This window comes from Mirounga leonina, unplaced genomic scaffold (genome assembly GCF_011800145.1).
Source record: "Mirounga leonina isolate KUSES-001 unplaced genomic scaffold, KU_Mleo_1.0 Mir_115, whole genome shotgun sequence".
Taxonomy (NCBI): Eukaryota; Metazoa; Chordata; class Mammalia; order Carnivora; family Phocidae; genus Mirounga; species Mirounga leonina.
Genome location: NW_023270268.1, coordinates 62250014 through 62272334, shown reverse-complemented (window position 1 = coordinate 62272334; position 22321 = coordinate 62250014). Strand labels below are relative to the sequence as shown.

Here is a 22321-nt window from a genome sequence, read left to right as displayed (position 1 = left end):
CATGCTTAATAGATTTTGGGGGGAGGGGGGCCAGCAAATAAAACAAAGAATAATGATTCAGCTAGCCATGCTCCCGGAGCTTCCCACTCCTAACCAAGGCATCAGAGTGGTCCCTACACAAGGTCTCCTGGAGATAAATGCTCACCTTTGGACCCCCCTATAGACCAGAGTCAACTAAAGCAGAATTGTAATGCAGAGCAAGCTCCTCTCTCACACCTTTTCTCCTATCATGATCTGGAATTTTTCCATTGACTATTTATTACAAGGATTTCTTTGTATAATTCCATATCAACATAACTGAAATGTAAACTATTTCAATCAGCAATAATCGCGCCTCGGATAAACCTCATTGGCTACAATACTGCCACTGCGCAAAGCTGAAATGTAAAATATTTCAAATGATTCTTCCAAAACAGCATATTAAATTGATACACTGCACCTATTATAAGAGCTGGAGGAAGCGAGGCACCCCTTTATCAAAAAAATAAACTGTTCCTAAAACACTGTCTGGAATATGTGACCCAGCAATTCCTTTCTAGGAATTGATCTTAAAGAGATCATCATGTGTACGTGCAAGACTTACCTATAAGGATGTTTGTGGCAAAATTGCTTTGAAGAGTTAGAAAGGAACCAAAATAACCAAGATATTCTTGGGAACTCCTTGAGTAAATTATGGTACATCCAAACAATGGAAGATTGTGGAGATATTAAGATTTTTGTTTTAGAAAAGCATTTAATGATATAAGAAAATGTTCTCTGGACATTTTAAGTTTTTCTTAAAATAGATTACAAACCATATGTATAGTATGTTAGAGGTTTTTATTTTACCATAAAACAATGACCATATATATATATATATATATATATATATATATATATATATAAAAGAAATTGCTCTAGTGATGAAATGATGGGTAATTTTTTATTTTCTTATTTCATCTTTGAACAAGTGTTCAAATGTTCTTTAGTGAGTATATATTATTCCAGGTGTGAGTTTACACCAACAGCATCAGCATCTCCTGAGAGCTTGTTAGAAATGCAGACTCCCAGAGCCCACCCCAGATCTGCTGGCTCAGAATCTGCATTTTAACAAGACTCCCCACACCCCACACCCCCGTGATCTGTATGCACATTACAGTTGGAAGAGCACAACTCTATATAATGCAATACAAGAGAAAAAAACTGTCTTAAATCAAGAAAGCCCCAGGCCATGACAACTGGGTGCCCTTTACTATTTGGAAGTTAATTCTGATGTACAGCATAAGCAATTCTTACCTTCCAAAATCCAAAATCCTCTAGAAATGGCTTAACATTTCCACGTTTTTCATTTCAACAATGGGGCATGGAGCAGTGACAAGTCCCTCCATCTCCATTCCCTCCCCCGGCCACAGGGCCACAAAGCCTGAGCTCTGAGATTCTGCGTGAGGGAGAGAAACATAGATTCCTCAAGAGCTGCTATTCAAGCCATTAAGCAGCATGTGCCAATGTTCCCCCCACAATTCTGGGTCAGTCTCCATTAAGCTGCACATCTGGCTGTCACACACTCTTTTGTGGGCACATCTCAATGGCCGCACTGATCGGCCTCTCCCCAGGGCCAGCCCTACAGTGGCCTCCCTGTCCTCCCAGCATGTGATGTCATGAGCATGAATGTCCTGCCAAACATTTAAGATGTTGCAGTTCACATTGTGTACATTGTATAGAGAAACACTGACGGGCAGATTGGAAATTTAAAAAAAAAACCACACACGTGGGGCAAGATACAACCGAACCTTGTTCTATTGTTATTCCAAACTACCAATTCAGCACAAATATGTAACTTGTATTCGTTAAGTGCACAATCTTTTCCTTTTCGTTGCTGTTGTTGTAACCAGAGTCCCTAGATGCAGAGATTTCCTTGAAACATTCTTTCTCTAATTTGGTGGCTACCAAATTCTTGGAAGGCATGAACAGAACTGGTTTATTTCAACCCAGAGATCTCCCTGCATGTGGTCTCTTCAGAAAAGGCCAAAAAGGGAGAAAGCTGGCTGTAAGTCCCAAAGTCAGCTCTCCTCCAAGGACCATCAAAGCAGAGGGGTGCCTGGGTGGCTCAGTCCTTAAGCGTCTGCCTTCGGCTCAGGTCATGATCCCAGGGTCCTGGGATCGAGTCCCACATCGGGCTCCCTGCTCAGCAGGGAAGCCTGCTTCTCCCTCTCCCCTCCCCCTGCTTGTGTTCCCTCTCTCACTGTCTCTCTGTCAAATAAATAAATAAAATCTTAAAAAAAAAAAAAGCGGGATGGGGGTGGTTAGCTGCGCAACAGAAAGGCATGAGAAAGAGGCCCTTCCCTTCACTGTTGTTCAAAGTGGGGCATGAGGACCATCCCATCAGAATCAACGGATGTGCGATCAAAATGCAGATTCCTGGGTACCAGCCCAGAACGACTGAGGGGTCTCTAGGGGTGAGGAGAACGAATCTACATTTTACCTGACTTCCTAGCAATGATTCATATATGAGAGTACAAGGGCTTCAGAATTAGATAGACTTAAATCCAATTTTACTCCTCTCTAGGGGCTATCTGAACTTGACGAATAACTTGAACTCTCTACATCTCATTTTCCTCCCTATACACTAGGGACTGTGTGGAGGGTTAAATGTGTGAAGTTCCACACAAACATGTCCTGAGAGCGTGAATTCCCTTCTCCCTGTGATTCAGGTAGAGCACTTTGGGTCTGCTATTTTACTTGTGTTGGGGGTGGGGGGGTGTCATTGTTTTCCCCTGGGTGACAATTATTGTCACTGTATTGCCCCATTCCAATGGAACTCTACTGAGAGCAGACAAAATCATCAAGACTGAATCCCTCTTGATGATTGCCGGAACAGAACCTGTTGTTCTATAGCTGTGCTGTCCAATTCAATAGCCACTAGCCCATGTGGCCACTGAGTCCTGAAGGTGTGACTAGTACAAATGGAGACGTGCTGTAAGTGGAAAATACACACTGGAATCCAAAAAACGTAGTACAAAGAGAAGGACATAAAATATCCCATTAGTAATTGATTACATATTGAAATGGCAATATTCTGGATATATTGGATTAAATGGAATATATTAAAATTAATTTCACTTGCTCATTGTTAGCTTTTTAATGTGGCTTCTAGAAAATTCTAAATAACATATGTGGCTATATTATATTTCTACTGGACAGTGCTGTTCTGGAGGAACAGCTACCCCTCCTTCCTTCCCTCCCTAGCACTGATAATAAAACCCAATCCTGTAGTTATGACCTACAAATGGGATTTCCTAACTAGGCAGGCAACGATCAACTAGGAGAGATTTGGGGTGTGTCTTCTCTCGCTGCAGGGAAAAGTGGGCTCATGTAGCGCGCCCCCTCAGGTGGGAAAGCGAGCAGTAGCCTCAGGGAAGGGGGTGGCTGAGTGAGTACATACATCCTTAGGAAAAGAGGAGAACCACTTGAAACACTTGAGACTCAAGCCAGCAGTGCTAAGGAGAGGGTATGGGGGGCCTTACTTGTCCACACCCCCTGGATGCCTTTTTTCTCCTCTCAAGCTCACCGTCATTAGACCCTGACAAGTTTTTATTAGAGAGAGTCCTCTAGTACAATTACATGACTTGTATCCTTATAAAACATTATCATAACTAAGCAAATACTTTGGTCAACATGAAGACTGTCTCTTCTGCACAAGTAACTTAGAAATAGTTATAATCTCCTAATGTACACAAATATCTACCAAAATGACTAGCCCAAATGGATATTTCCAAAGAGGAAATGTTTGCCTATTATATTATCGGCTAACAGAATTAGTATTTTTGGAAAAACACTGCCAACGTAGATTGTAATCTGTGTTTTTTAGAGCAGATTCATAACTTGACAGAGTTTCTGGAATAGAAAACAAACAAGAATCAACTCGATGTGTCTATCTTTGTCCAAAATTTCCAAACATCTATGTGCATATGTTTGAGGACACTGCATTTAATTATCACCAAAATATCCAATATAGGGGGTTTGTTTTATACTTCCCTTTATACCTAGCCAGTTTCTTTCCTAAGCGTTCAAAGTAGACAAAAACGTTTATCTGTGTAATGCTAGGGACTTGGTTTCTGACTTCTGCCCATTTGTGTATGACTCAAAGTTGCTGTAACGTCACTCCACTGGTTTCACTTTTATGACCACGCAGGACCACCGTGGTACAGGGAATAAGACAGAGTGTTTTCATCACTCAGGGCAGTGCAGAATGCCTTGTTCCTGAGTCACGACCAGGTTCCCTATCAATTACTAGTAGAAATTAATGAGAATGGTGAAAATCCATGGATGGCGCCTCTGGACACGACAGACTATCGAGGCCACTTTTGCAAACAGTCTGTTATTTTATTGCACGGGTTTCACTTAAAGGACAAAATGCACCATCAATGTTTGGAGAGTTTGGGGTCTCAAATACTGATACAGCATCAGTGTTTACACCCGTAAAGCCAAATTCAACAGCATGATTTATGTTAAACAACACCACTTCAAGATGGCTAACAAAATGAAAATAGAGAAAGGGGGGAAAAGCTTTAAAAATGTGTTAAGTTGAAGCATACGCAAGTGTAGGATTAAAAACTGTATCATACAAATCTGGAAATCAAAAATATTTTGTGGCATGTCAGTTAGAGTTATATTCACTTGGACTGTTATTTATCATATAATTAAGGCCTATTTGGTTCATTTCCTTCATACTGATGAATTGAGAATTTCAGGAAAACCATGGTTATAAAAATGATCAATCTTGAAAAAGTATGTACAGATAAATGTAAAATCACAAACTAAAAAATATCCCCACCCCTTGCCCTCGATTTACAAAAGGGAAAGTTTCCCATGGAGGGAAAGTTCCACAGTCCCCTCCCTCCCCACCTCATGTCCCCAGTTCTGTTTTTTTCTATCGCTTAAAACTAAATGACCTTGGAGCCGAAGAGGAGGGAGCGAACAGAGAGACATCTTTATGAGGCTCCCATTGTCATCTGTAACAGTTTGAAAAGTGTCTTTTCTTTCTTTCCCCACACCCAACTCAGCAATGTTTGCAAGATATTTAAAATTTAAAGAGAGAGAGGAAAATATATATACATATACATATACATATACATATGCATATACATATATATACTGGTGAACAACAAAGGAATGCCCAAGAAAAGAGCTAATAATGGGCAAAACCACGAGAAAAGTGTGTGGGCATTTTCTGAGCTAAAGATTCCTTTTAAGGCAATGAACGGGGAGAGGGGTATTAAGACTAAAAAATGCCAGACAGGATGCTTTTCTAGAACTTTGGCTTTGGAGCCTGGCATTGGAGCAGGCTTCCACTGCCTGTGGCAAGCAAACCCAGGGCCACGGGCCCAGTATCTGCAGCACCTCGGTGGGCAGGCTAGCAGCCCTCTTATACGTGGGCACTCTTGGCGTGAGTGGGCGAGCTGGAGCCCGAAGAGTAGTAGAAACGGTTTTCGCCGAACGACTGGGCATCTCCAGCGCAGCAGAGGATGACACAGCCACCCACGAGGCACAGCACGGCACCGATCCAGCCCGCGTACAGGGAGTAGCCGAAGCTCACGATGGTGGTCTCGCGGTGGGCGCACACGGGGAACCAGATGGTCGCAACCATGGCGCAGAGAGCTGCGGAGACAAGAGAGAGCTGTGACCGGGCACGCCCGCCACACACCAAGCGCAGCGGGCGGGCTCCCCTTCACTCCACAGACACGCTCCTCTAGCTTCCAGCCAGGTCCGAAAAGCCCCCCCACACAGCTCTGCTCCCGTGGCAAGCCAAACCTAAAGGTGGGCATCTGGGGAATAAGCCGATCCAAAGCTGTGTCAAACTGCTAGGTCCTTATTTTTTCAGCAGGTGCCAGACACCAAAGAACTCCAAGGTAAAAGCCCAAAAATAAATCACTGAAGCCAAAAAAGAGGTATTTGTGTTTACTTACATATCTTCACTTTATGTATCTTTACTTACAGTTCTATGATTACGCTTACCTAATTGTGTTATAATTACCTCTTTACATGCCTATTTCCCATTTCAAGTTCTGAGTTCCTTGAAGGAAGGGGCCATGTCCTACTTACATTTGTAAAGTCGGGGTTTAACTCACTGTGAGGCACATAGCGTGTGCTCAGTGCATACCAGCTGAATGACGAGATGGCCTGATGAATTCGGAAATGAGAAATAAAATGATGCCTACTTGATTTTTCCACTCTATTTTTTCAGTTTGTCAATTCACATTACAAAGACCTTGAAGAAGCTCTGAGAATCCTCTTGCTGTGGTGGATGTTGCCAGACATCAGTCGAGTTTTGGCTACGAGTCTGAGTTTGTGTTACACTGTTCACAATCACACAAATAAATGATACTTGGAGTGAAAGAATTTACTCATGCAAAGATTTTATGGTGATGATATCTGCGGTGATGAGTCACAATGGTGGAATTTTATGGTCTTCCACCAACCAGTCTTTCAGACTTGGCTTAGATTTTTAAGAGTAGGATAAGAAATAGCTTCTGTATCATTTAGTTCTTCCCCTCCTCCTAAGCAGAGTAGCAAAACAAGGACAGGCAGGAGGTTTAAAATTTTTCATAAAGTTTTTACAAAAAATTTTAAACCTCTACATCAGCATTGTCAAATAGGGTAGTCACAAGCGACGGGGGCTTTTAAATTTTCTCATGAGGCTAGTGAGATCAAAAAACCGTGTTTTGAATATTAATTAATTAAAATTTAAATAACCCCATGTGGCTAGTGGCTAATGTGCTGAACAACACAACTCCAGACAAAGTAACTCCATAGCTTCCTTTGGTATCATCTGATTTCTCACAGCTACAAGCAGGAAAGAAATTTTAGTTGAAGCTTTAAATTGGGATGACACACTAAAGCTGGCAGATCAAGAAAATAATAATGAGGTTGCCAATCATTAGCCATAAAGCCCTCAATAAATTCAAGGCAGGGCACTGCGATGTTTGCTACCTGGAGTATCCTTGTCACTTTCAACTCAGCAAGCGTTTCTGATTTCTATTCACACGGAGTTATTTTCTGACTTACCTCTACGCCCACAGAGAAGATATATAATTTTTTTTCAAACATAAGCACTCAAATCTAACAGCCTCATACATTAGTTCTAAACTGAAGAAAAGATTTCAGTCTCACCCCCCTTTGAAAGACCTCTTTAGCCCCCTCACTGCATTTGTGTAGCTTGTAAGAGGCTCTTGTTAACAACAGACGAAGCCTACCCCACAAGCTGGGTGTACATACACTTAAATAGATGTGATTCCTATTATATAAAAAAGCACAGATCCCTAGTAGAAGTCAGAGGGAAGAAAGTTAATTTGGGGGTTTTGAGTTGCTCAAATTGGCTTTCTAACAGCCTAAATTCACTCCACTAATTGTGAACTACTCACATATTTCAGGAGTTTTTATAGACTATCTAAGAAGCTAAAATCTATCCATATGTTAATGGCTTCATTTTTTCTTAAAGAGTAAGAACAATCATGGCAGCCTCTGTAATATGTTTGTATGAGATACCATGAGACGATATATTGTCCTTCTGTGAGTAGTGTTCTCAAGACCAGTGTCAATGGAATCTTCCCTTTCCAGCCCAGGGCCTTGAACACCTGAGATACAGGGGAAAAGGCTTTTTCTCTCTTCCTCCAGCCACACATTCCAAATGCAGCCCTCACCAAAAACAGCTTGGCTACTGTCAGTCATACCCTCAGCAAGACACAGAGAAAGAAGAGAAGAAAAAGAGAGTCTTTCCCTGTGTCAGGACAAGAAACAGAAACTCTTTCTAGAGTGTTTCAGCCAGAGAGAACTGCTCTAGATTCTTCATATCAATACACAATCCAGCTACACATCCCTAGACCCCCAAAGTGGGCACTCATTCTGCTTGAGCAAAACAGCAACGTAGCAAGGGTTTCCAAATGCCCAAGCTTGATCAGAAGGAAAAGGTGGGGAGGGAATAGCTGAATTCCATAGGAAAAAAAAAAATTTGATTTCCCAAACAACTGATTCAATTCAGTTGGTTCAATTCAACCGATCTTTCCCATAAACAATTAGCCTGGTTTCAAAACAGCTTATGGTTCAAATTAAGTTTTATATTTTTCAGTTGTTTCGTATTTTTACATACAACACATATACATGCACAAGTGTTCCCCACACTTCATGTAAACCTACCTCAAATGCAGATTTGGTGTAGATTTTATAAAATAAAGATATATATTTTATATATACTTTATATATATAAAATAAAATAAGAAATTGCCTAGTTCTTCCCCTCTTCCTAAACAAAATAATACGGGTATCTTCACGTGGGGAAAGAATCAGGCTCAATATTCCAAAAATAATCATCAGTCTTGATTTCTATTGTTTTAGGGATTTTGTTAGATTTTTTTTTTTTTGAGACAGAGAGAATGAGAGAGAGAGGGCACATGAGAGGGGGGAGGGTCAGAGGCAGAAGCAGGCTCCCCACCGAGCAGGGAGCCCCATGCGGGACTCGATCCAGGGACTCCAGGATCATGACCTGAGCCGAAGGCAGTCGCTTAACCAACTGAGCCACCCAGGCACCCGGGATTTTGTTAGATTTTATTCCAATGTAATTCACTAGAAAAAGGAAACAGGAAAATGTCTAAATGCCTACATAATGAACCTAGAGGACTAGATGAGTGGACGGGTGGATGGATGGATGGATGGATGGATGGATGGATGGATGGATGAGAGACAGTCTCATTTCAAGCCTACTTTCCACTTCAAACACATCAAAACTGACTTCCCAAATCATAAAACTGTAATGTAACTTTAACACACTTAAAGTTACAAGTTCATTATTTACCTCATTAAAGATTTCCTTCTTTTATAATCCATGCAAAACCAGACAAATGAGTGCCAGCAGGGTCACATTATTTCCTAGTAGATAAAGGAACTCTGGGTGAATTCCTGTGGCTCTCAACGATGAACCACATCAAAACCACTAAAAGATGACAGGCTGCCACACAACATGAAGGGAAATGAGAGGTTCGCTGGAAACAGTGACCTTCAAGTGAACTCAGAATGAAGAATGTTTAGAAACCAAAAAAGAAGCATTTACTCAGTATCAGCGTGGTTTGAAGGGAAAGGGGGATGTTTTCATCAGTAAAGTTAAAATGCAAGTTAAACTATTACTTAACTAAAAGATGTGAAATATTAATAAAACTAGCAATAATATTTGACTTTCTTAATGACATAGAAGGCCTGCTAGATTTATTTCTATTTGCAGACACACACACACACACACACACACACACACACAGAGTTTATAAAGGTTCTCCCAATTACTTGGAGAAAATAAAGAAAATGCTTTTCTAAAAAAGTCACAGTTACCCATAGGTAAAGAAAATTGAAAAAAGATAAGGAGAATTTTCATTGCTTTTCTTTTCATGTCATCAGAATGTATTTTTAAAGTAAGTCTCTAACAGAAGAATTTTAACACTCAGATTTTTCAATCTATTTCTCCTCTTCTACCTTCCAAAGATGCAGTAGTTAATTTTACAAGGGGGGGCAGGAATCTATCATTTGGAAGGGAGCAGAAAGTGAAAATTGGGGGCATACTTAGCTAAAAAAAAAAAAGAAGAAAAGAAGGAGGAGGTGGAGGAGAGCAGGGAAGAAGGCTTCACTGTGTAGATATAGATTTCTCCAGACTTGGTGCTCTCACAAATAGAAATCCCTGCTCTTCATGGAATAAAATTGTTTGCCTCTTTTGGTTAAGTTTCAAATAATGTAATACAATGTGTTCATTAGTAGATAGAATACAGCCTTATTAAAAGTTAACAATGATCGATGTAGTCAAACACAGAAAATAGTTGGAAAGGCAATTTTAGAGCAATAAAAGGTACTTGCAGCTTTTAATTTCTTTAGGGATTAGATGACACATAGTAACATAGTTAAATAAATGTGATGAAGTTAAATAAAATTAGTAAACGTGTGTTTGACTTTGAAGGCAACAATTTAGAGAGAGACGGAAAGACTGACAAAGAGGCCCAAAAAGGCAGAAGAGCACAAGACTCTGACATTTCTTCCTTCTTCCAATGAATACCACTGTTTTCAGGTTTTGTCACTTTCAGAACTAAGAACTGACAGTACTTTTAAGAGCATTATTTCTAGCACAAAGCAAGATTTCCATTAAAATCACATAAATTACTCTGAATGATAGAAGTAATACTGGAAAAAAATCTTGATATTGTATCTGAGATTTGCTTCAAAAAAAATTCTGGGGACTGGAAGGAAAGAAGTACATAGATGAAATAGATTGGCTATGAGTTCATCATTATCAAGAATGAGTTTGGGTTATACTAGTTTTTCTACTTTTGGGTATGTATGAAATTTTCCACAATAAAAACTATTTTTTAAATCTGCCTCCATTTAGGGGCGCCTGGGTGGCTCAGTTGGTTAAGCGACTGCCTTCGGCTCAGGTCATGATCCTGGAATCCCGGGATCGAGTCCCGCATCGGGCTCCCTGCTCGGCAGGGAGTCTGCTTCTCCCTCTGACCCTCCTCCCTCTCATGCTGTCTGTCTCTCATTCTCTCTGTCTCAAATAAATAAATAAAATCTTTAAAAAAAAAAAAAATCTGCCTCCATTTAAACATTTGACAATGCACTTATTGCTGCCTTCTATAACTGATGCCATTATAACATATGATCGAAATAGCAACTAACTTTAGCTTTGTACCAATTAACTCAAGGCAACAAGTAATGAGATTTCTAACGAGCTGTTGGAGTCATATTCATTTGTTGTTTCCTTATAATTTGAATCTAGAAAAATTTTATTTTATTTTTTTTAATTTGTGATTCTCTAAATTTTGACTTAAGAAAACATAGCTGCCAAAGGACATACTCTTCTTATACAATGACTTTTATGAAGATCTAATATTTAAAACAATAATCAAGTCAATGGAAGATTTGAATACGTTATTTTCCTGGCCTGCTTTCAACATTTTTTCCTTTTATTTCTATTTCATACTTCATTATCTTTTTTTTCCCATAACCTTTTTTAAAAGCCAGTCCCGTGGTTATTTGTTAATTTTTTTCTAATCACAGAACTTAGAGATGGGAGAGACCTCATAAAGCAGTTAATTCTTCCAATTTTACTGATAACTGTCATTTTAAGTCACAAGCATACTAAAGGTGCCACAACCTTTCCACTACCCATATGAAATTTGATTTACATTATGGGCTTGTTTGTATAAAGCTAATGAGTTTAGAGAAAGACTTTTTCCATCTATTCTCTTAAGACCCCAGGATTAAGGGCATCACTGTTTACTCCACACCAAAGGGTGACCTTTCCTAGGACATCTGATTCTGTGTGCATGACAAGCTCAGTCTCTCCCACAGTAGCACACACCCTTTATTTTACTACAATTCCATTATTAACCTGTAAGTTCCAAGTTAAAACAACTTTTTTCTAATACAAATACAATTCCTGGGGCCATATTTTTTAAAAGAAGGAGAGAAAACGACAGGATCCCACTTAGGAAGGAATATACACTTCCTCTCCTACCATTCCCTACCCTGTCTCCCCAAAAACACCCAAATCAAGTACTTTCTAAGTTACAATGAGGTGAGAATGAGATCAAATCAGAACTAAGCCTGACCGTTTTTAGCTGGGTAGTTTAATGTGGCTTCTTATAATGGAATAGGCAAAAAACTCCAACTATTTGTGATCTACACTCTGGTTTTTACAATGTAAACTATGGAAATATCTCCATTAGACCAGGATGCAGTCTAGCATTTCCAGGACCAGCTCACTGACTCTCTTGACCAGTGCCATGTGTGGAGATTACCCCACAGGAATGAGACATGATCAAAAGAATACCCAACCGCCCTCTGGGTTAGCTCTCTATTTCCTCTAACCAATAACAGCAATGATAATAGCAACCATTTGTTGAGCACTTACTATGTGCCAGACACCAGGCTAAATAACTTGCATACCTCCTTTCACTATTCTTACCAACCTCAGATATAAGCATTATCGCCTCATTTCAAATAAAGGGTCAGAGACATTAAGTAACTGCCCCTGTTCACACAGCTGGAAAGTGGCAGATCCAAGATTCAGTACAGTTGGTCTGACGCCCAATGATAAGATAAGGCAGCTCAGGGCATAGGCACCTCCTGCCCTAGGGGCTCTTGAAAAGCCACAGATGAGATTCACTGGGATCCATCCTAGATCTGAGAAGTCAGCTACATCAGGCTCCCATTCCTTCCCCGCAAAGCAGGACCAAATCCTTACACCATTAAACTTAAGACTATTGAGAAGATAAAGCAGTTGTACAACAGACATAATTTTTTAAGCTTTTGGAAAAATAAAAATTTTCAGAGTCAGGAAGAACTGACTTTAATTAATAGTGCTTAGTTTCCATACCCAGATTAGCTTCAGTATTGTTTCCAGTTCCCAGGCCCCAAAACCCCAGTGCTGCCTGGTCCCCTTTGGTCAGCCACCACACCTCAGCTGGGGCATCTCTGGTGACCCCCAGGATCCAGCAGGAACCCAGCACTGGCTTCTCCAGGGAGAGCGCAGAAGCCAATCCCAAGCGACACAAAGCGAGCCTTCTCTCTAGCTCCTCCCACCCACTGCCAACAGGGGAACCGAGGCACCGGGCTCCAGAGAAGACCCAGAGGGGAACAGCAGGTGCCACAATTGAGACAATGAGGGTTGCATTTCCAGAGCGAGCTCAGTCCAGTCAAAACAACATCCAACCTGAAGGCAAGCGGCGACCCACTGAGAAATAAACCTGACAGGAGCCATCAAAGAGGCAGCAGGTAACTCTGGAAATTCAAAGCTACAAGAGGGCAAGGGGTGGTGTCATCACTCCAACCTAATCATGAGTGGCCAGAAGGCTGCAGCGGCTCTGGAAGAGTCTGATCCCTCAATGCCCCTCCAGGTTTTCACTCCAGGCAGTGACAGGGGACTGAGGGACTCCCATCACTACCGGCCCCACCTCCCGTTCCTCTCTACAATTCTGTCCACATATTCCAACCAACCCACTTGACAAAGATAAAGAACAGCTTTAATTCAGCTATGAAGTTTCAAACAATTCACCTGGACAGTTCACTTGTTTTTAGGGTTTTTTTAAATACCGATTTGTCTATATATACTTGCTTTATATCTTTATTTCCCACAGGGTTTGAGGTTTTTGTTTTGTTTTGTTTTAATGTATTCTCTTAGTGGATATCCTATGACTCTCATATGGAAGGCCAGAATTTCTAAAAATGAACACCTAACACAACAGATTCACCCGTTGGGTCTGGCATCCTCGGAGACAGAGAGAGCCTTCTGGGGCTTCTGTAAGAATGGGAGGCAGGTAACAATGGCAACTGCCTAGGATGAGAAGGGTTTCCACCTGGATTCCGCACACCAATTTACCTGTAGAGCTTTGGTCTGTTGGAAAGGGAATTTGAATGTAAAGATCTGATCTCCAAAAAGCAATGTAACAGAGGACCCTGTGAGTTAGATGGATCGCCTGATACTGAGTCTGTGTTCCACGTGGCACTCCCACACAGATTCTTTGTGCCTGGAACCAAAATGTCCATGCCCTTGGGATGCCTGGGTGGCTCAGTCGTTAAGCGTCTGCCTTTGGCTCAGATCATGATCCCATGGTCCTGGGATCGAGTCCCACATTGGGCTCCTTGCTCAGTGAGGAGCCTGCTTCTCCCTCTCCCTCTGCTGCTCCCCCTGCTTGTGCTCTCTCTCTCTCTCTGACAAATAAATAAATAAAAATCTTTAAAATGTCCATGCCCAGATTCTTCCCCGGAAATGACAGGTGGCCCTCTGGTCTTTTCACTCCCATTACCCAACCCCACACACACCTACACAAGCCCCTCCTCTGAATTCTCTGTGGCTTCACAAGTCCCTGAAAACTTCCATCCCTTTGCGAAATGGCACCCCTACCCCTCATGTCCCCTTACCTCACCGATGTCACTGTGGATGGCCATTACTAAGTGGCACTGACCCACATAGAACCCTGACCCTTCCCCTTCCCCTTCAACATATAGTCTGATACCAGTTTGAGGATGGGAATTCCTTGTCTCAGGAGAACCTGACTCGATGTCAGGCAGACCAGATGCTGCTCACCAACATCAGTGCACTTCGCCACAAGAGCTGCTCTTAAAATTCATGGCTCCTATTAGGATTTAGAATGTGCTAGTGGAATTAGAATTCAAGAAAAAAAGTAGAGAGAATTGAAATCACTGAAGAGAGCAGAGCTAGAAGGATCCTCCCTAGGTTGTTAAATCAAGCCCTCTGTGTGCAGGTGAAACTAGGAAAACTGAACAAGCACGTGCCATTTCCTTGGCCTGGGCTGTTCCCCCACCCGCCTCCAACCCATGATCTGACTACCTTCTCTTCAACTCTCAACACTCATCACTGGGGTCCTCTGCTCTGGGAAACTCCTCCAGCCTGGCTTAGGTTCCTTCCTATGCATGTGCACACCCTGTGCACCTTTTTTAAATGAGCACATGCCACACTCTATCAAGATGTCCAAGTACACTCAACGCAGAGACCGCCTTTTTCCCCCAGTGTCCCCAGTGCCGATCATGATGCCTGGCACTCAGCAGATGCTCCATGAATCCTTACTGAATAAAAGATTAAGGGACACCTGGCTGGCTCAGTCGGTGGAGCATGTGACTCTTGGTCTCGGGGTTGTGAGTTTGAGTCCCACATTAGGTGTAGAGATTACTTAAAAATAAAATAAATAAAATAAAATAACTGCATTATCACTAGTGATCTACCACCCTCAACATCTTACTTTTCTCTTGCCCTCCTCTTTCTCTACTCTTTCTTTATACATTAAATGAAGTTCTCAATTGTAGCTACATGTAAGAATCACCTGGAATGCGGTGCCTGGGTGGCTCAGATGGTTAAGCATCTGCCTTCGGCTCAGGTTATGATCTCCAGGTCCTGGGATCGAGCCCCACGTTGGGCTCTCAGCTCAGCGGAGAGTCTGCTTCTCCCTCTCCCTCTGCCCCTACCCCTGCTTGTGTGCTCTTTCTCTCTCTCTAATGAATAAACTTCTAAAAATCTTAAAAAAAAAAAAAAAGAAAAAAAAAGAATCACCTGGCAGCTTCCAAAAAATATCTTTGCTTGGCCTGATGCCCAGTAATTCCGAATGCTGGGATCTGGACAGAGATATTCCCAAGAAAGGGATCCCACTGTGAAGCCTGAGTGGAGAGCCACTGTGTTACTCTCTCCTGTCCCCTGGTCTCTCTCTTAAGTATACCCACTTTTTTCCTTTAGCTTTTTAACTTTTTTTTCATGTCCAGTGACCCCCGCAGACATTACTTATCCCTTTGCATCAACTACCCATGAAACATAAAGAGATACACATTATGGGGGCTTTTCCCGGGTGGATACACCTGGCTGCCTTTCACATGCCTCCTGAACTCAATGAAGCAGCAGGAGGATCTGAGATTCATCAGGTTCACTCGAAGATGGAGTGCTCTATAGAAAGTTGTCTTACCCAGCAGAATGAGCAGAACGCCAGCCAGCTGGGCCCGCCTGTACTTGGCCACCCCAGGCTCCTGGCCCATTCGAATGAAGGGGAGAACCGTCAGCAGCAGGAGAATGGCGGGCAGCCCCAGGACTGAGGCTGCTATCATCAGGGCTCGGCAGGCCTGGACATAGCCTGGACACAAAAGAACAGACAGGGGCGTTAGACCATGGGTCCCCTTGGAGCCTGAACCCTGGCTCAAGGGAATTCAGCCCATCTGCCTTCCTCTGGCCCTATTCCAGGACTCAGAATATGGTAAATGCTGTTGAAGATCACTTCACATGTTTAGATTTTAAAGTCACTCCCTGACAGACAAAGGAGGTTGGAGGCTGGAGAGACTGGGTGGAGATCTCTGGTTTAGACCACCTTTCTAAGCTCCCAGGATGAAGGGGTCAAGAGTCCAATTACACCATTACATCGCCTTATGAAAGAGTCAGATTAAAACTCAAACCCTCCCGGATGTCTTCTGTGATGGTCTGTGCTGATCCCAGCCTGCTGCTGATTCGCTCTGCCTGGGTGACCGTGGGCAAGGCACGAAACTGCTATGTCTTAGCACGGTCCTCGTCGGTAACATAAAAATGGTAATAGTGCCTGTATCTCTCTAAAAGATCAACTAAGATTAACTTAGTTAACTCATGCAGTGCTTAGAACAGTGCCTGGCACGTACTAAGTATTCCAAAAAGATTAGCTATTTTTCCTGGTGTTATTACTCTGTGTCAGGGCAATCATTTTATCTCCAGGTGTACGCGGTGATTTTTTCCCTAACCATGTGCTTTTAATTTCCATTGTATATAGTGTGTGGTCCTAATTGGACTAAACTAAGACTCGGGCTTTCTCTCTTGATATTTCCGCAGAGGCTACTGTGCTCATGAATCCTGACCCCTACTGACGGTCAGGCGCTATCTCCTGCCTCACCCAGTCTCCTGGGCGTGCTTCCACTACGGTCTGGTATCGCTTTAAAGGCATCTCTGGGCCTGGGTGGCTCAGTGGGTTAAGCGTCTGCCTTCAGCTCAGGTCATGATCCCAGAGTCCTGGGATGGAGCCCCGCGTCGGGCTCCTTGCTCAGCCAGGAGCCTGCTTCTCCCTCTGCCTGCTGCTCCCACTGCTTGTGCTCTTGTTCTCTCACTCTCTCTCTACCTCTCTCTACCTGACAAATAAATAAAATCTTTACCCAAAAAAAAAAAAAAGGCATCTCTCCAGACCCAAGGATTCCTAGAGGAATCCTGCCTTGGTCTTCAGCAAATGATATAAACATGAAATTATGAATGAAGGAATAAAAAGTTGAATAATAAGAGTGGAGCAAAACCAAATGAACTTTATGCTGTCAAATAAAATGCCAGGTAACAATTTCGTTAAGAAACAGATTACAGGGCGCCTGGGTGGTGGCTCAGATGGTTAAGCGTCTGCCTTTGGCTCAGGTCATGATCCCAGGGCTCTGGGATCGAGTCCCGTGTCAGGCTCCCTGCTCAGTGGGGAGCCTGCTTCTCCCTCTGCCTCTCTCTCTCTCTCTGTTTGTCTCTCATGAATAAATAAATAAAATCTTAAAAAAAAAAGAAAGAAACAGATTACAATATGTGCAATATTTATGTAAAATAAATCTGACAAGATACTGGCAGAATATGGCAGACTTAAATGTGCTGTTTCTCACTAAAACACTCTCCCTCCTCCAAAATCAAAGGAGGGGGGTGTATTTATTACTCTCCCTTTTCCGCTCAGACGGAAGTTGAGCTAGTGGCCTGGGGGAGGCAGAGTTAGAGACAAAATGAGCCCCAATTTCTGCCTCACACACCAAGACTGTCATACCAAATCTGGTCAGCCTGCCCTGTGCACCAAGACCCAGTTGCAACACTGTCTTAGCAAGATCTAGTTTGCCAGAATTCAGACTCTTTAAGGGTACTTTTCCAACCATTGCCCATCTCAGCTTCTTCAAAATGAAAGGTGAACAATCAATCAACTGTCTGTTGACTTGAAGATCCCCCAGAGAAGAGCCACGGATTCTGAGGGATGACCTCTGACTGAAGCCCAGTGCCCCTGCAGCTTGTAGGAAGGCCAAGGTGGACACAGCAGAAGCAGTCAACTAGCAACTGAGGTTCTGAAATTCATGGTGCAGGCTGTCTACATGCTCAAGACCAAGGCCATGTCTGAAAAATCAAAAGATGGAGACGAGATCTGTTCCTGGGCCCACCCAATTGCGAGGGAGGGGGACAGCAGGAAGGATTAGGCCCTCCCTAAAATGTACTCCATCTGTAGGATGGTCTGTTCTCTGAAAATAAACCACTTGGCTCTGAATACTCAGGAAATTTAACTTCAGGGGAAAGGAAAGAGAAAGAAAAGAAAGAAAGAAAAGAAAGAAAAGAAAGAAAAGAAAGAAAGAAAGAAAGAAAGAAAGAAAGAAAGAAAGAAAGAAAGAAAGAAAGAAAGAAAAGAAAGAGAAAGTGATTTTATGCTATAGTCAGATTCCTACAAATACCATGCCCAGCTTTTAATAAAAAATCATAGCAGCAACTTATGAAGCCTCTACTACCAAAGGAGGTTTACATTTCTTATCGCATTTAATCCCGCAAAACAACTCTGAAAGAGAGGTGGTTGGTTTGATTTTAATTTTTAAAGGAAGACAACTGGGATTCACAGAGATTAGGAAATTGTCCTAAATCATCCAGATGATGAGCACTGGATCCCAGAGTCTGACCCAGGTCTACCCAAGGCTGCCATTAAGTGAAGGTGAGTGCAGATCTGGGTTCCCAGGACTTCTGTCATTCTGGAAGTTCAAAACGGAGTAGAAGGGGTTGCCTGTCTGGCTCAGTCAATAGAGTGAGTGACAACTGATCTTGGGGTCGTGAGTTCAAGCCCCACGTTGGGTGTAGAGATAAATTAAATAAAAAACCTTTTTCTTTTTTTTTTTAATTTTTAAAAAATGGAGAAGAGGGGAGTGCTTGGCAGGACTGACATGCATTGTGTGCACCTGCTGTGCTTCCGTGGCAACGCCTGGTGCAGAAGATGCAAAGAGAGCAGGACGCCATCTCTATCTTGGAGGAATTTAAAATGTGGTAGAAAAACTTCACTCACAATGAGCAAAAAAGTCAAAATGCGCCCTGATGGTGATAAGCGTCAAATACCAGGGCAGCAAGGAGGAAGGGGGATTGATTCCAACTACACATGTGGGAAAGCTTAAAGGGGAGAGCAGAGTTTCCAGGGGAGCTAAAGGATCTCCCAGGAGATGGCACAAAGCCAAAGGCTCCCAGACTGGCCTTGGGGCCCACTTACTCCGCTGATGAAAGAAACCAGGATAGGCTTTTAAATGGGTAACTCAGGGCACCTGGGTGGCTCAGTGGGCCGGGGTCATGATCTCAAGGTCCTGGGATCAAGCCCCTGGACAGGCCCCCTGCTCAGTGGGGAGTCTGCTTCTCCCTCTGCCCCTCCCCCCGCTCGTGCTCTCTCCCTCTCCCTGTATCTCTCTCAAAATAAATAAATAAAATCTTTATAAATAAATAACTAAATTTGCACCATCCTCAAAGGCTAGCGGGACAGAAGGCAATCGTGTCTAGGCTAAACCCGCTAGCAGGACAGAGAGAAAGAGCAAAAACCCGAAGGGGAGCCTGCGATCTAGCCAATCACCCAACTGGCTCGAGGTTTTCATCTGAATTGAAACTGTTGCCCAGAATTGTTCAAAAGGGAAGCAAGTGAAGATGGGCCCTCCCCTCCCCCCCACCTGGCGTCGGAGGAGGTGGAGGCTAGACAATTCTCTCCTCTCCCCTCTCAGAGACACAGCTGGAGCGGAGCGGGCAACCCACGGTGGCTCGCCTTCCCGCAGTGTGAGCGCGCCCTCCGGGGGGCGACACCACCTCCCTATCGGACCCGAGAGGTGTAGAGGCAGGGAGGGGGCGGACGGACGCCCCCACTGCAGGGGCAAGGGGTGGGGAAAGTAAGACAGCTCCCCCCCACCCCCCTCCCAGCCTACGAGAACGGACCTGGCGGAGCTGGGAGGGCCCTGACTTGGCCAGGACTAACCTTTACAACAAGGTGGGACTGAAGGTGTCAAAGACGTGCCCTAAGGTCTTCAGTGTTTCTGTGACCGCCATCTAATGCGCCCATCCCCAGTCTGCCCCGAGGGTCAGGGTTAGGAGCAGCCACTCAGAGGTGGGGTCCTTACCGGGCAGGATGAGGATGTCCACCAGGGGCTTGCAGTGGTACAGCCCCGTGGCCATGACGCAGTCAGCCCACAGACCCTTGGAGCCCAGTTCGTCCAGCTTGCGGCAGGTGGGGATGGTGTAGCCGCAGGTCACCACCCAGTCATTGGTGGACGTGGTGACGATGATGCCGATCCAACCCACGAAGCTCGTGACGAAGCCCACTACCTGCAGGCACGTGGCTACCATGGTGGCCGCCACCTCGGCGTCCCCGGGCCTCGCCCCTCACTAGCTGTGCCCGCGCCCGGGACCGGACGGCGCCTGCCCCGGTCCTCTCTTCGCACGCTCGCGAGCCGCTGACCGGCGACGGCCGGACGTGGGGCGCTGGAGGCGGCGGCAGGCCAGGAAAGACTGCGAGCCCGGCTCCGACGGCACGACAGGCGCACGGCGGGGACAGCGGCGCGGCTGGGCAGGGCGCCCCCGCCCCCCCTTTAAACCCCGTAGACCCGGCCGGCGAGCGCCAATCGGCGACGGCCCGGGCGAGCCGGCCAATCGCGGGGCGGGGCCCGGGATGGGGTGTGGGGGAGCGGGGTTAGGGAGGGGGGCGATGCGGCCTCGGCGCTCAGCCCCGCGTCGCGAGGTCCAGGTTGGAGAGTAAAATAATTCGCTGCAGGTGCAAGAAATGGAGAGCGTCAGGCGCGAGTTCTGTTTTGCTGCAAATTCTTTCTCTTCTCGCTGCCCGTCTCACATCTCTGCCTCTGGGTCTCCTCTTTGCTCCATCCCTCCTCCTTCTCCCCATTCGTTCTTTCTTCCCAGCTGAGAGCAGGGACCGTGATCCTCCCAAGGGTGCCCGGTACAGTTCCTCTACCGCCCAGGACAGTAACAACAGAGGAGCTGAGAACTGCCCTGAGGAAAAGAGGCGAAGCATCCAGCATTCCAGAGTTACTAGCGGAAAGAAAATGATCCTTTCCTGTGGGTGACGATCATCAGAGGTGGCCATGGCCATAATAACGGTGTCAATAACAATAGCAACTCACACTTATCCAGCTGTACTGTCCTGTTCTATGTGCATGCATTTATATTTATGTGTCACCTCATTCTCCTAACAACCCTCTGTGATAGGAACGATTGTTTACGCGTAATACGCCTGAGGAAACAGCATGAGAGGTTAAATTGCCCAACCTCACTCAGCTGGGAAGGGGGAGAGTCGGTGGGCCCATCTCACCTTCCCTCGTTAACCATTCCTGGGAGCCTCTCCTGATTATCACTTTCTGAAAATCCCTAAAAGGCTCAAGTTCCCCGTTTTGACACCTTGAAAGCCACGCTGACTGCTCTGGCTGACAGTAGGTTATATCTGCGCTCCACCGAGAACTCCGCCTAGCCTAGAGTGAGAGCTCTAGGAGTGTACCTATCATCACCATCATCATTAAGCCTCCTTCTCTCCCGGCATTCAAATAATATCCATTGTATGCCCTTTTTTTATCATGCAGAGAAGTCCTCCTTGGGCTATGTTTACATTAAAGAGTTTCAATCCCCTTTGATATATTTGGCTTCTCTTATTCTATGCCTCTATCAACAATCATAAGATTTAAAGATGAGGAGGGTTTCCGCAAACCAAAACTTCCTATTCAATACTCTAAATCTAAGATACGGACTGTAAATCACAGCTACTAAGCTTTCCCATATCTATGCTGAGTGTCAGGGCAAATCACCATATCTTCTAGGGAAGACTAGCCTTGAGGAAAGCCCAAGGAAATCAAGTGCACAAAGAGAAAAGGCTGACAGATGGATGACAGAGTGTCAAGCCGGAGAGCCCACAATTGCCCCAGAGAGCACAGCGGAGAGCAGTACAGGCTGAGCTGCCTGGCTTCAAATCCAGGCTCTACCACTTACTAGCTGTGACACCAAGTAGCTTCATCTCTCTGGGCCTCAGATTTCTTGTGTAAAATGGGGATGAAAATAGTGCCTACCCCATGGGCTGCTTGATTATCATGTGAGTTAATATACACATAGAACTTAAAACAATGTCTGGTACAAAGTACGTGCTCAATAAACCGGAATAATGATCCAGAGCCCTTGCTTCTGCACTCTTAGGTTCTCCCTGCATTCATACAATTTGATTTGTAGAAACTACTGTATAGGAATATGTCCTTTTTTTGAGGGAGCCATTGTGTTTGGGGGCATTTCATCATCTGGATGTTTTCAGATATTTCCTCATAACATTTTTAAAAAGAGAGAGATTTTTGTGTTAAGTACAATATAAACTATAAAACCCATGCAACATCAATTCACTGAGAAAGCAACTGTGAAATCTGCACTCTTGTGACTCCATTAGCATTTGACATTTGAACAATAAAGATTCGACCAGTCAGAATTCAACAATGCTCAGGTCACCCACAGGTGACACACACAGGTATTTGTAAAGGCAGATTTCAGAACTCAGACCCTAAATGGTAGAAAAAGCTGTCAGTTGTTAAGATCTTGGGCTAGAACCTCCTGAGTTTATATTCCAACTTTATCACTTGGGTTGTCCCTTAACCTACATAACTCTCAGGTTCTCCATCTATAAAGTGAGAATAGCAGATGCCCCACTGGGTTATTGTGAGGGTCAAGTGAGAGGACTTATACCAAGATAGATAGATAGATAGATAGATAGATAGATAGATAGATAGATAGATAGAT

The 22321-nt window shown here is 44.1% G+C and overlaps 1 protein-coding gene and 1 pseudogene across 1 annotated transcript; both read right to left on the bottom strand.

Annotated features, from left to right (window-relative positions):
* Nucleotides 1-246: 246 nt before the first annotated feature.
* LOC118007244 lies at nucleotides 247-379 on the bottom strand (annotated as a pseudogene).
* Nucleotides 380-4347: 3968 nt separating this feature from the next.
* CLDN11 (claudin 11) lies at nucleotides 4348-20015 on the bottom strand. The gene is made up of 3 exons (XM_034989876.1): nucleotides 19663-20015; nucleotides 15483-15647; nucleotides 4348-5637 (listed from the first exon to the last, which is right to left on the bottom strand). Exons 1-3 carry the CDS (start codon nucleotides 19886-19888, stop codon nucleotides 5405-5407), a joined length of 624 nt encoding a protein of 207 aa, XP_034845767.1. The 5' UTR covers nucleotides 19889-20015; the 3' UTR covers nucleotides 4348-5404.
* Between the last annotated feature and the right edge of the window lie 2306 nt (nucleotides 20016-22321).